Below are 15389 nucleotides of genomic sequence, written 5' to 3'. Positions count from 1 at the left end.
CATGCAAAGCTACCTAGGATGGCACGTATCAGCCTAGGAGGTGGCTGTAAAAAAAAAAAAAAAAAAAAAACCCTCCTAATAATATTGACTGTGGTTCTGAAGTCATTTTTAAGCGTGAAGAGGATAATATAAATTAAATAAGAGATGCTGCAAATAATTTAGTGGCAAAGCATGGTCGCTGCTGCCACACAGAGTATTAGGTAACCTTTTTTTTTTTTTTTTTAATTAGAATGTACACTTTTAGATTACTGATTATGAACATCAGGGGACTCGAGATTTTGATTCATCAGTAATTCTCCTTTATGTCTGAGCTAAGATATAAAAAAAAGAGACCTCTGGCTCCGGGTGGGTGTTTCAGAGGCCTTGGGCCCAGCGCCCACCTGGAATCCCTAGACCCGCTCTGCCCCCTTGTGCCGCTGCGGTGAACTCTGCAGAGAGCAGCCCGCCCTCCTCTTTGTATGGGAACCGCAGCAAAACCCCACTGTCACTTCTCACTTTTCTGGCAAGTTCAAGGTCAGTGTCTCGCTATTTTCAGCTCGTCTCTTCTTGATCCATGCAGAGAAATGACAAGGTAACGTGACTCGGGGTCAGCTGTATTACAGGAACCGTTACATAAACGAGGAAAGTGAAAATCAATCCTAGCTGACAGGGACTCCGGGTGATGGGCGCCCACCCCATGGCCCTGTCGGCTGCCTGCTCCGAGCGCGTGGGACTCCCGCCGGATTCCTTCAGTGAGACCATATTCGGGGGCTTTCAGCAGCCTCCCTGCGCATGCACTGCAGCTGCATCCTGTAGACCACGTCAGCCCTCCGGGTCTCTGAAGGGCGCCGATGATCCCTGGACACGCCCCACGAGTCCTACCTATCACCCCGAGGTCCCTCCGGGGCCTGAGGCTGCAGGGACTGAGGTTGGCGAGAGCCTCGCACCTCCTGCACATGTGCACACGTGCATACCTGCGCATCGGCACACCTGCACAGCTGCACACGTGCACACCTGGACAGCTGCACACGTGCACACGTGCATACCTGCACAGCTGCACACCTGCACACATGCATACCTGCACAGCTGCACACGTGCATACCTGCACACGTGCACAGCTGCACACCTGCACACGTGCATACCTGCACAGCTGCACACCTGCACATGTGCATACCTGCACACCTGCACATGTGTATACCTGCACATCTGCATACCTGCACACGTGCATACTTGCACATCTGCATACCTGCACACGTGCACACCTGTATACCTGCACATCTGCGCACCTGCACACGTGTACACCTGCATACCTGCACATCTGCACACCTGTACACCTGCACACGTGCACGCCTTTCCCCATGTCGTGCTCAGCCCTGCCCCGCTCCCTTCCTTGGCAGCAGATCCCCCGCCTCAGCGCATCTCGCTGAGACACCAGGTTTCTCGTTCCTTTTTCGAGGCCCAGCACCTCTTAGCCTTCGCCTCGCTGCACTTTCTGCTCGGACGTTTCCCCCGGTCTGGAGCCGGAGCCCCGGGGTCCCGGAGCCGGAGACGCAGGGTTAGGGAGCCGGTGGAGGTTAGGGCCCTTGCTGCGGCCGCGGGACCAGCAGGAGCGGCCCCATCCCAGCCACCCCGCGCTCCCTGGAAGCGGCGAGGCCCCGCAGCACTCCACTGGAGTACGGTTTACCGTGGTATTAGTTGTCAGTAAATTCAAAGACGGGACTCCTAAAGCTATAAAATGGATTAGAAGCAATTTAAAAAAGAATTAACAAACTAGAGGAAGAGTATACTGTCAACAAACAAATGCTCCATCATAGGACTGTAATTTGGAATTTTAATTACCCCTCTGCTTCTGTAACAAAACAATGTCTGAACTGGCAGCGATTTGAATCTCTCACAGGTCATTGAGCATTCTAGTTAATTACTCTATGAATAGCCTGTTTTTCTCCCCTCTGGAAACACGTTTCTAATGGCAGTCAAGGTCTGACAAATGTGTCATCTACATAATTAGCTAGGAAGCAACACAAAACATTAAACATGCTTTGTGCCGACAACTATCAAAACATTTCATTTGTTGTCAATTATTCATTACTTTGTAGGTTCTGAAGGGGTTGTTATTATGGAAATAAGTCCAGATGCTAACAAGGTTAGAGTTTTGGATTCAAATTAGTAATCAGAGGACTAACTTTTAAAAAAATGTATCTCATGTACATTCAGCGCCACGTTCAATCAGTAGGAGATTAGAAACAAATTTCGCCATGCCCAAGCTAAAATGAGAACGACGCAGCCACCGACGTGAATTCCAGAGCCTCTGCTCATTCTTGGAAGCACAGACTCTCCCCTGTTGCTGGAAACTTTCTGCGCCTTTGGCAAGTCCAGACTGTGCTTGGTGACCGAGAGTTAAGCAGTTCACTGCAGGAGATGACTTGGGAAAGAAAGAATGACAAGGAAAGAAATCCCTGGGGGCTTTCGATTCCCCACCCCACCCCACCCCCCAACAGGGCAGCTTATGTAAAAGTCGAAATTCTAGCTAATAAACTTCCCCGTCTGCTGTGCAGCACACTAGTTACCTTAGGTAACCCTGGGATTGCACGAGTATTGTTTTCTGTCTGAAACCCGATTTCTTTTATTACTGCTTCAATATTGTATATAAAGCCAAGTATTGTCTCGAAAGCAGCACTCCTAATGTATATAGAGGATATAAAGAGATTTCTCAACAAAATTGACCTCTCAGTGGCAAAGAAAATTGCAGTGGAAGACACATTATTGCGTAGTCATATCTGAGGCTTGGATCTATGGAGAGTCTCACTCCACTGTCCTCTAGCTTTCCCTTATAAACCAAAATGGCTTACAAATGTCATCCACAATAGTCCAATAAAGATTAGGAACAAAACACTGTCCTTACATTGATGAGATAAGAAAGATTTAACTGCAGAATGCAGTGTACAAGAACAGTTCATAAGGCTCGTTCTTGAATGAGAAAAATAGAATTCAAATTATATTTGTGTGTGGCTAGAATTTAATTGAGATGATCAGTTTATTTTCTACATAATGTTTGATCAGATGCCTGTACTACAGAGCTAGATAAAAAGAAAAGGGGGAAAAAAAAAAAAACAACATTCTATCAGGAGAAATCAAGAAGACCCGTTATCTACAGAGTGTGCAAAATATGTCAGGAAATAATTCTACCCAGAGCGCTGAGGATGCTCAGTTAATAAAAAAAGATCAGCCACTCGCTAAGAGAAAATAATTGTCTGTATCTATATTTTTCAAAGCAAAAAGGCAGCCACATCTTACACTAAATAGGACACATTAAAATAAGCTTTAATAATCTTTATGCAGAAGGAAACTAATCCATTTTCAGATCATACGATCCACAGCAATAAAAGGAAATCATCAAACTAAAAACAATTTTAGAAATGGCTGCAGACTCTCATTTAATTAACATGCAACAGATCATATATTTATGAGGAAGTCAAAATATTTAGGAAGCCTATAATCCTGTAAGCCTTAATGTGGTATAAAAACAACAAATAAATGCAAAGTGTTACTGTTATACATGCCTGCTTGATCAATGGTTTTCACATATTGATCTATAAATGGAGTTGACAGTCTGTGTTGGCTGCACATTTTCCAAGCAGCGCTATTTTTGCAGAAAACCAATACGGGCAATTACCTTTGTTTGAGATGCCAAGTCTTATCAATTCAATGTGATTTAGTGTCATTTTAATTAAATATCAGGATCCACTTCAGGACAATTTATACAAACAAAGCCTCAAACCCAACTATAAGCTTGATTTGAAGTAAACACGGACAAGTCCTACAGTCTCATAATATTGCTCAAAAACTCTGCTAAACAGAAGGCTTATATTTTTAGTAGCAATTTTTATGTCTGCCTTTTTGGCTAGCCACAACTTTGGCAAGTATCCTATAATCACAGAAGTAAGAAACAAAAGAAAATTGTTTCCTCTTTTTTCTTTATAATATATTAAAAAAGAAAAAAACGAACATGCACAGCCTGTTAATGGCAGCAGCAGAAGTCTTGTCCGTTAGCATTTAGGAAAGGCTCGACCCAAGTCCTTATCCTGACAGTAGTAAAAAAGATGTTTCCCTGTCCACGAGGGCCATGAATAAAGTATTGCACTTCTGTGGAGTTTGCAAGATGGAAATGGTGAATATTCATACATGTGGCTGCTGAAGACACCAGCATTAAATGTCGAAACCGCTCCTGTCTGCAAATCCGATGTCTGCAATTTTCCTGATTTGGACTATTTAAACTCTTCATTAATATCTATTCTAAACTGTCTAGTAGGCCGGAGCTTCCCTCTTATAAATAACATCAAAGCCACATTAAACCTTTTGCAGTAGCTATTTGCTGGATTGCGCATTAGCCTTTCGGCCCTTGGAGAGGCCCACTTCACTTGCCCCCCGTTCACGCTCACTAGGCCGTCTGCTTCTGTGTTTAGCACATTCGGGCAAATAAGCAGTCCACCTTCAAGAGGTCTCACTCTGGTGCTCGGGATGAGCCAGCAAATCACTGAGACCAAAGAGCCTTCCGTCCCCACCAAGCGGGGGTCTCCAGATCTCTCTCACAGAGAGGCAATGTCCTGCGAACCACGTCCTCCAGGGTCCAAACTTCCCACCTCTCCAACACCTGCCAGGTAGCGAAGTGGCCTTTTTAAATTTGGAAAGGACGTTGATCTTACTAACTACATAATAATGATTATTTGGTGTTTAAAGAAAGTGAGGCACACCGCCAGTTGAGATACTGATGGAGGATTAATACCTGTTTTACAGAAATGCCTCCCTGCCCCATTTCGGGAATGAAAACTTCAATGTGATAAGCAAATTCACCTGTGTTTGCCTAGCACAGGGCCGAATAAATGTCTATATTGGCATTTCAAGCCGCTCCTCTCTTTAAGATCCCAAGGATATGGGCTCTTCTGACATATCCAGGAGGATTTCACACGGTGTTCCGAGTTCACAGAGTCCTACTGAACATATTTGTAATTGAACACAATAATAAAGAGGATTTTATGAATTAATGACAAAATTATACAATTGATTTGACCCTGGAACCTCTGATCGTTTTCTGTAATAAGTTAAATCGTTGTGAATGTAATATCAGATTCTTGTCTTATATAGACTCCAATAAGTCCGTATTAGATTTGCATAATCGTTAGGCTGGGGAACACGTAGCGTCTATGTGCCGTGTATATTAAATACGATGCATAACATATAGATATATACGTCTCTAAGTAGTCCTAACTTTTTCGGTGTAGAGATTAGATGTGAGCGTCTCTGTTACGACAAACCATGCTGCATGGGACACGTGCGCACATTTTTAGAATACATCTCCTCCCACTTCTCCCAAGCTCAAGATCTACCCCCCTTGACCTCACCCCAACCTCCAACTTCTGAAAAATCAAGTTCTTAGTTTAGCTTGAGCAGATATCTTTAACAGGCTTGTTTGAATAAATATGCCAAAATACTTTACATTCTGTCAGTATCTAGTCAGAAAATTGTGCATGGAAAAAAGAGATGAAAAGAACCGAGACAGAAAGAAAATTAGTGCCATGGCAAGCTTTCAATACAGTATCTCTGAGCCAAGTTTTCTCGGTGAAATGACATATCCTCACTAAAATACCCCTTTTATATAATTATGCACTGAGCACACATAACCAAAAGTAACTTTTATTTTTGTTCCTTATCGAGGAATACATATTGCCCAGGCTAAGAATGCGGAAACAAAAGCTTGGGATAATTATAGCTAATTTAACTTTGGAAAACTCTTCTCTAGCAGTCCAGCATATAACCCCCCAAACTAAAGTTATGTAACAAGGTAATATCAACAATGAGAAACTGCATGATAAAATCCTGCCCAAAAGTGAAAAATGCTAATTTTGTCTCATTTAGCAGCTGGATACAGAAATGCTCATTAGTTTTAAGAGGGTTAATCCTTTTAACTTTTGCATATTGATATGCCAATTATGCCTAATTGTACAAGAGGCATCAGTCAAGGTAATAGTGCATAAACACATGAAAGTTATTAAGTACATCCCAACATGTAATAAAGTAGGTGTTAATTGGTAGCTGAGTTCTGCGGGCTATTGAGGTGGATAATTCATTGAGAGATGGATCACTTGTAATTTCTCTCCATAATTCCTTTTGCAGTCTCATGCTGTGATGTTTTCATGCTTGTCAAAAACAACTGCGGCATAGTGCCTTTTGTTAAACACAGCCAATAAAATATGTTAGGCATCATTAAATATACTTAACTTTTAAACTTTTTCAAAGGTACAGTTCTTACTGATAATACATTATAGAGATTCCAGTAATTTACTCTAACCACTGTCTCAAGTTCATAGTTGAGGAGCGTTTTAGCTGGTTTAAAAGCAAAGGCAGGCTGGCAGCATTGTGCCTCCCAGCAGACAATACTTTTAAGCCAGGGAGTAAAGAAAGAACAGCACAGCTCTGGGGACCTTATCTCAAGAGGTAGCTCCCAAGCCCCCAGTATAATCCCTGGCTTCGTCTCCTGCTAAATTTGCCTATGATACCTGGAGAAAGAGTGATTAAAGCCACGCATCCCTCAGACTCTTGAGATGCTGGTGGCTTCATTTCGCACTTGAAATTCCAGGGAAAACAGAGAATAAATATAATCGGTAACGTGCTACTCAGCAAGTTTATCTCATTTAATAACTCAGTTAGGGAGCTGAATATTTCATAGGCCCCTACGATATTAACAGAACACTCAATTAATAGCTCACACGTTTCTGCAGGGTGACTGGGACGCACAGCCTGTCCCTAGCTAACCTATTTCCCGCTCTTGCTCTCACTGTGACAAACAAAATAGATCTGGTGTCCAAAAGACTGGCTAACATTGCATAAATAATTTTGCAACATCCTATGGCCTCAGCTGCAAGTTACCACCATTATGGAAGAAAATTAACCAGAGGAGACTCATCGCAATCAGTGTGTTTAGTGGCTCAGGATGCGTGCAGGGGCAGGGACACAATTGGCAGTAGAGTTCATCTCTAACTATTTTATTTCAGATCTTCCTAATGACACATTATCGAGACAGAATGGCTTCCTCTCCAAACCTTCCATCGCCGCACCATTTAAGCTCATTCCAAATCAGATCGTAATTCCAATATTATATATTGTCGGGAGATTTTAAGAAAGAGATTTTCACTTTTTTTTTTTTGAAGATTTTTTTTTCCCCTTCAGTTCATTCTTAGCTAATTTTAGCCTCTGGCTTTTCAAAGTGATGTACTGTATTTGGAAGTACAAACACCACATGCTAGCATAACCTCATTATTTTTATAACACTGAAGCATGATAGTGGAGGCCCTTAAAATGAGTCAAAGGTGCTCTTCAGTCTAGCTCCAAATCCACTTTATCACTCTGGATTAAGCCCAGCTCTTCTCTGGCAATTGGGGATATTATTATGACTATAAGTAGGCAAGATAAAATGCATTACAAAAAAAAAAAAAAACAGTTTTCTCGTGCACATTAGGAAAACAAATAAAACAAAGCTGATTTGGTTTTTCTTTTTTAACAAAAATCTGTGTCAGGGAACATTGGGGTTTTGAGGTATTTGACTTACGGGTTCAATGACCTTCCCAACGTCGGTGAGGATCATGGATTTACTTTGGCTCAGCCTGTCGTGGTGGCTGTTGGCATTTTTGATTCTCATTTGCACAGCTCCGGTGCCTTGACGGGTGGAATTCAGTGTTTCCACAGAAGTATCAGAATTTGTAGATTTCTGCATATTATAGCCTTATCCTGGTAAGATATAAAAGCATTATGTTACTCTAAATATATCTTTTCCAAGAAAAACTTGGTGGGGTGCAGGTTACTTACTAAGGTACAAAAATGAAATGATCTCTGAATAGTGGAGAAGGTAACAAATTACTTGATTGTAACAACAAAAACAGTTGTTTTTGTCACCTGGGGCCCCTGTGTGTTGATAGTGCTATACCTGCCAGAGGACTTCAAAGTTCATAGGCAGCACACCCACACTTGTGTCATTCCTTTTTTTTTTTTTTTTTTTTTACTTGTGTCATTCCTAATGCCATTCAGGAACTCCTAATGGCAATACAATGGTCTTCCTTGTGTAGAAATGATGTTGCCAACTAAGCATCTTTAGGGTATATGCTGTTTTCATTCACAGTGTCACTGATCTTTTACCCACCCCATCCCACCCCAGTTCTGCATGCTACCACCCACGGCCTTTTTTGGTGACCAAAAACCTAAGTGGATAAGGTCATATTTAAGTGAGTAGAACTGGCCTTAGAGCAAACTGAGCTGGTCCCATTGGCTATCAAATATGTTGGCCTGGCCTTCTTTGCGTGGTGCTCAGTCCTAGTCCCTACCCCCATTCATAATACCCACGGAGGGAAACGAAAAGTCCTTTGTCCGCTGTCGTCTGCCAACTGGACTGGATTCAGTAGCTTAGTTGGACATAGTGTTTATAAAGAATATGAAGAAACCATTTATTTATTTATATTTACTTTAATGGGAGAAGTCTGATTTAGGCAGGAAAATTCAGGACAGGCACATGTTAAAGGAGTGGCAGTAAGGAAATGATAATTCGGAAAAGCAAGTGAAGAGAACTAAGCTGTGGCAGCATTCGCAGGTGGACTAGGAAGGCTTTGGTTGCTTCCCCAAATCATATTCCCTCTCCACAAGCCCCTCCAATGAGCATATCATCTCATTTAAAAGAGAACATTTGCAATGCAAAGACTGTTTCTAAGCTTCTGGACACAGACCCTCTTCTGGCCTATTGCCTCCCTGTCTCACCTGTGGGCATTCCATAGCTAGCCTGGGCACATGTGTCCAATATCAGAAAAAAACTGTCATCAGTTACAGAAGCCAGGATAATTATAAAGAATATAATGTAGAAGAGAGAATATAAAAGAAGGATTGTATTTTAGGGAGCTAACTGTATTGGTACCCCTCCATCTGTTGGACAGACAATGGGGTTAGCAAGCATCAAGGCAATGTTCAAGCTAAGTGAAAGCTAAAGTGGTTAGAAAAGAATGAAAACATTTTAATAGGAGGCAGAGTGTTACCTCATAATTGATACCAGTGAGGCAATTGAGTGATGACTTAGAAAAGAAGTTGATATTTGTTGAGCATATACTATGTGCCAAGCAATGCACTTAGTGATTTAATTCTTGCAAAATACCCGTAAGATAGACATTAAACTCATACTTTTCTAGAAATGAAAAATAAAGATCAGAGAGACTAATAATATTCTGTCAGGAATAATGGACATAAAAAGTGCAGGACATGTATTTTGTTCCCCAAAAAAGACCCATACAGGTGAATAGACACATTCTAGTTAATCTATAGTATGAAATATAACTCAACAGTAAAAAGAATGGACTATTAATGCGTGCAGCCATATGGATGAATTGCAAATGGCTGAGTGAAAGAAGCCAGGATATTTTTTAAAAAGTACCTATGGAGTACTTATGATTTCATTTATATACTATTTTAGAAAATCCAAACTAATACCTAATTACAGAAAGCTGATTGATGATGAAGGAAGGGAAAAAATGGATTATGGTGACTACAAGGAAAGTTTTGGAGGTGATGGATATGTTTGTTGGCTTGATTGTGGTGATGGTTTAACAATTGCATGCCTATATTAAAAATGATCAAATTGTCTAAGTACTTGCACTATTGCATTTCAGTTATACTTCATAAAGATATTTACAGGAAAATTGTTTTAAAAATAAATTTGTTAACTAAATTAATTAAACTGACTTAAGTTTCTTAATTCTTTATCTTGTTCATATTTTCATTTTTATATTTCTACATGAGTGATATATTATGAAAACTCATCTAGTTGAGAATGAAAGAGCTGTTTCAATAAGATTTGAAATAAAGGGATGCCTGAGTGGCTCAGCGGTTGAGCATCTGCCTTTGGCTCAGGGCATGATCCTGGAATCCTGGGATCGAGTCCTGCATCAGACTCCTTGTGGGGGGCCTGCTTCTCTGCCTGTGTCTCTGTCTCTCTCTCTGTTTCTCTCATGAATAAATTAATAAAATCTTTTAAAAAAAAGACCTGAAATAAAAATTTGAAGTAATAAAAAATGAAAATCTCATCTCCACTATTCCATGGGAATATAATAACGGATGTTTTGATCAGAAAGATTTTAAAATGTGTCAAATTGCTCACTAATGTAGACATAGGAAATCTTATCTCTACATCTAACTTGAATAAGATATAGAGTATTGTATAGATGACTATTAAAAAAAAACTAAATGCATTTTTCGTATATTCCAATATAGGAATAATAAGTTTTGGGTTTATTCTGTGTATTATTTATTATTACAGCTATTAATTTTTCATAGCCAATCATAAAGTATTACACAATAACAAATCTACGAATCTTTGATATTTATAAAGATGCTACTAATAAAACCAGTTTTTCTAGAATAAATTATACTAAAATTTGTATGGAACCATGAAAGACCCTGAATAGCCAAACCAATCTTGAGAAAGAAAAACAAAGCTGAAGGTATCACAATTCCAGATTTCAAAATGTACTACAAAGCTGTAGTAATCAAAACAGTATGATACTGGCACAAAAATAGATACATAAATCAATAGAACAGGGTAGAGAGCCTAGAAATAAGCTCTCTTTTGTATGGTCAACAAATATATGAAAAAGGAGGCAAGAATATACAATGGGGAAAGGATAGTTTCTTAAATTAATGATGCTGGGGGGAAAAAAGATGCTGGGAAAACTGGACAGCTCCAGTAAAAGAATAAAACTGGCCTGCTTTCTAACACCATATACAAAAATAAACTGAAAATGGATTAAAGACCTAAATGTGAGACCTGAAGCCATAAAAATCCCAAAAGAGTATACAGGCAGCAATTTCTCTGACACTGACTGTAGCAGCATTTTAATAGATTGTCTCTTCAGGCAAGGGAAACAAAAGCAAAATAAACTATTGAGGCTACATCAAAATAAAAAGCCTTTGCATAGCGAAAGAAACCATCAGCAAACAAGAAGGCAACCTACTGAATGGGAGAAGATATTTGCCAATGACATGTTTGATAAAGGGTTAGTATTCAAAATGTATAAAGAACAACTCAACACCAAAAAAAAAAAAAAAAAAAAAAGCCAAACAATCTAATTTTAAAATGGGCACAGGATCTGAATAAACGTTTTTCAAAAAAAGTCAATACACACATGAAAAGAAACTCGACATCACCAATCATCTGGGAAATACAAATCCAAACCATAATGAGACCATAACCTCACACCTGTCAGAATGGCTAAAGTCAAAAACACAAGAGGTAGTAAATGTTGGTGAGCATATATAGAAAAAGGAACCCTTGGGCACTGTTGGTGGGAACGTACACGGGTAGAGCCACTGTGAAAACAGCATGGGATTTGTTCAAATAATTAAAAATAGAAACCATATGATCCAGTAATTATACTACTGGGTATTTATCCAAAGAAAGCAAAAACACTAATTTGCAAAGATATATACACCCTTATGTTTACTGAAGTGTTATTGATAATTGCCAAGATATGGGAGCAAATTGTGTCTATTGATCTGTGAATAGATAAGGAAGTTGTAGTATAAATATGCAATGGAATATTATGTAGCCGAAAAGGCTGAGATAGTGACACTTGCGACAACATGGATAGGCCTAGAGGGTATTATGCTAAGTGGAAGAAGTCAAACTGAGACAAATACTGTATGGTTTTACTCATACATAGAGTCTAAAAAACAAAACACGAATGGATTAACAACAACGAAAAGCAGAATCAGACCTCTAAATACAGACAACAAACTGATGGGTGCCAGAGGGAATGAGAGTGGGGAGATGGGCCAAATAGGTGAAGGAGAATAGAAGATACTGCCTTCCAATTATGGAATGAATAAGTCACAGGAATAAAAGACACAGGGAAGGAATATGGCCAATGATATTGTGATAGAGTCGTTTCATGGCAGATGGTAGGTATATTTGTGGTGGTCATAGTATAATATATTATCTTGTCAAATCACTGTGTTGTACACCTGAAACTAATGTAACATTTTGTGCCAACTATACTCAAATTTTTTAAAACAGTTAAAAATTAAAGCATGAGATTTTTCAGGGCATGTTTTAGTGAATAAAGTTAGGATAAATGAAGGAATGAAAATTGAAGGATTATCACTGTAATAATGGCCTTGGATTCATGGTAATTAGACTGGTTGCATAAAAAGGGGCCGTGATGACCTCTAGTGACAGCAACGTCTGTACTGATCACCTTTGTGGTCTTGTACAAGTCTACAGACCTCTGTTTCATCATTGGAAAAAAAATTGTTAGTGAGGGGACTGGGTCAGCCAAGAGGATTGCTATGATCTGTAGGGTGCTTTTTTACTTCTGATACCGATGCACTCAAAGTCTGGGAGCTCAAAAAGTGTTACTGCAGATTTACAAAGCTCAATCATTTTAGGCAGATAACCAACAAGGTAAATAAATGCTTTGGTATCACTTGATTCCCAAAGAATTTGGGTAGGCCTTGAGGGGAATCTATGATTAAACATAGGAATGTTTTAGAAAAATCTGCGTTCTCTTCTCTGTACATTTAAGCCTTGATCTTTCATGTTACTCATTAGATTCAAACTCAAAAGCTGGTAGTGTTTGTCATGTTGGTGAGGGAAATCACTTAGGCTAAAGCCATTATCTTCTGATCAAGAGCATGAAGCCATTGTATTTACATAGTCTTCCCATGTGCCATTTTTAGGACATGTTTCTTCCTCAGAGTCTGCACAAATTTCAATGTCAAACCAACATTTGCATTCTTGTAATGATTTTACAGTCAACTCGTTATTTGCCTAGTGATGAGTTACTGTCAAAAAGGCTGCATTACCTAAAAGGTCTCTCATCTGGCTTCCCCATCTATTTTCTTGGGGACAAGCTGCAGAAAAGACCTTCAGAATCTTTCTTCTTTCAGATGAAAAAAAAGGCTGTTAGGCTTTTATTGTTAGGCTGACTTCTCCTCTACTGTGGTATTAAGGTGATTTCTTTCTTCTCACACTTTCTCTTCTCTAGCCATTACTTCCCCGTCCCATCTGACCCCCTCTTCACGTTTTGTTGATACCCCAAGGCACTCTAGTTTTTCTCTTCATTCAGTTTCCCTGGTATTTTGTGTTCTGCAACAGCATTCACTCCATATTATTTCACAATTGTTCTTGTATTTGTAATATTTGACAGCTTCTAACCTCACAGAGCACTATATTGCTCCGAGAAGAATACTGAATATGACACAAACACTCCTCTTGAAGATTTCCAGCAGGAGAAAATAAATGATCCATTTAACATTTATGGAGAGTCTCCTAAGTGGTGTGCACTGTATCAGAGGCTAGAGAGTCTCTTTTTTAATTTATCATTATTTTTAATATCATAATAATATCATATCATAATATCAATAATATTATAATATATATAATAATATCAACATAATATCAAGTGCCTTACAAGTTGGTGAGGGTGATAGAGAAACAAATCAACAACTAAAGGAGAATAGAGTTGTGTCCAGATGGGGAAAGGAGCAGTGGGATCAAACCACTGGGAGATGGAGAGAGAGAAAGTCTGCAAAAGAAGATCAGTAGATACTAAGTTAGGCATTTCAGACAAAGGGCTTGGCAATGCAAAAATATGCAAATAACTGTAAGATTATAATGTGGATATGGAAATGTGCCATGAAGGGAAAATGTAGTACCAAGAAAGTTCTAGGGAAAGAGAAACGATGGCTTTTGTGAAGAAAATGGCATTTAGCCCCAGTGTGGGTGAAGCTGTCGTCTCGCTAGCCTCCCTCGTGCGGCTGAAGGATGGCCTGAGAACCCCTTCCTTCTAACCCAGCCAGTGCTAGGGGGCTGGTGTTCTAGACGCTCTGAGGGAGCCATGAAGGACAAGAGGTTTCCTTGGTGTAATACACAGATGTGCTGTAGAGATGAATTGAGTACATGATGCAGGTGGGCAGGACCCCCCGCCCCTGCCCACAGACCCAGGGATGTGTAAGAGGAAGGAGAGAGGCTAGAGGAGGAAGGAAATCTGATGGGCTGAAATGACAGCTGTACTAAGGGCTGTGCAACTTTGAACTGTTGCACTTGAGGGCTCAGAGATGATTTCCTTCCATCCGTCCTGTCAGGAGCGTCCTACATAGTGGATAAGGCTGTTCTAGGCCAAATTTTTCAAATCTGTATTTGGATTCCACTCACAGTCCTTTATCTTTACCCTCTTTCAACTTCTCCTTTTCTCCTTGCCTACATCCTGATGCTCTTTTGTTCCTCTGCCAGACACCTTGGGATCCTTCCCATATTTTGGCTGCCAAAGCCTCCCACTGCAGCACCTCCTAAGGTCCCATCTCATCTACAGAGTCAGCATTTCTGAAATTCCACCGTCCATTCGTCCTTACCTATCTCCTCTAAACATCCATCCTCTCAGTGAATCACTACCATGCAGATGGGGGGAAAATACTTAAACTAATTCCCATAATGGCATAAATGATTGGTCCAACTTCCCCTTAACTCTCAGGGAAGGATGTACCTGAATCTCAGACTGGAAACCCTTCTGACTACATGGGAGAAATGCCTTCCAGCAGAAGATCCATGGTCAGTCTACTCCATGCAAAGGATCTTAAGTGAATTTAGGGGGAAGTAGCACTGGGGACAGGACATTAGCATCACATTATAGTAAAGAGCACCCCCTCCAGTTGTGTGATGTGAAGCCCCCACCACAGTGGTCTTATTTCTGAGTGTTTGTGGACGATGTCCTGGGGGAACAAACTCCATCATGAAGCTTGCCCAAGCTAGAGTCAAACCCTCACACCCCAGGGTCCAGCATGACTTGGCTCCCAGCATCAGAGTATGAATGTGCTTCCAGGAACACATGCATCGATTTCATGATGTACCAGTCAGAAAGGCAATGAAGACCTGCAATTTGTGAGTCTTTCCGTGTTATTATTCCAGGAACATTCGCAGGCGTTTGAAGCCATTCTGTTGTTCCACCCCTGTTTTCTTCTCATTGACCCTCAACTTTCTATATTTCAGAGCAGATTGTAAAATCAATAATATTTGTCTATGCTTACTGATATTCAACTTAGTGACATCAAACATTTCGTTAACTATAAGTTATATTAAGTTTCATGTGATCTAGATGCTGTTTCAGTATTCCCCTTGTTCTTCCTATAACATATCATCTACTCATTATGATGATCATAATCATCATTATTATCAAAATTTATTATAGAAAACACTGTTGTCTTATACATTCACATTCTTACAGGAGGCGCACGGAGCCGTGGTGAATGACTAATGAAAATATTGAAGAATTAGTTCATTTTGCATGTGTCTAAAATATCCATTGATTTCACAAAACCCTCCAAATAAA

The 15389-nt window shown here is 40.1% G+C and overlaps 1 protein-coding gene across 1 annotated transcript in view; it reads right to left on the bottom strand.

Moving 5' to 3' along the window:
• ARHGAP15 (Rho GTPase activating protein 15) overlaps window positions 1-15389 on the bottom strand; it is a 608203-nt gene that overhangs the window by 572206 nt on the left and 20608 nt on the right. Inside the window, exon 2 of the mRNA XM_072757649.1 lies at window positions 7583-7761. Coding sequence (XP_072613750.1) covers window positions 7583-7747 — 165 coding nt within the window. The 5' untranslated portion in view covers window positions 7748-7761. The remainder of the gene's footprint in view (window positions 1-7582; window positions 7762-15389) is intronic.

Source organism: Vulpes vulpes, chromosome 5 (assembly GCF_048418805.1).
Source record: "Vulpes vulpes isolate BD-2025 chromosome 5, VulVul3, whole genome shotgun sequence".
In the NCBI taxonomy this organism is placed as follows: domain Eukaryota; kingdom Metazoa; phylum Chordata; class Mammalia; order Carnivora; family Canidae; genus Vulpes; species Vulpes vulpes.
The sequence above is the reverse complement of the archived record's forward strand: the minus strand, read 5'-3'. Positions and strand labels throughout refer to the sequence as shown.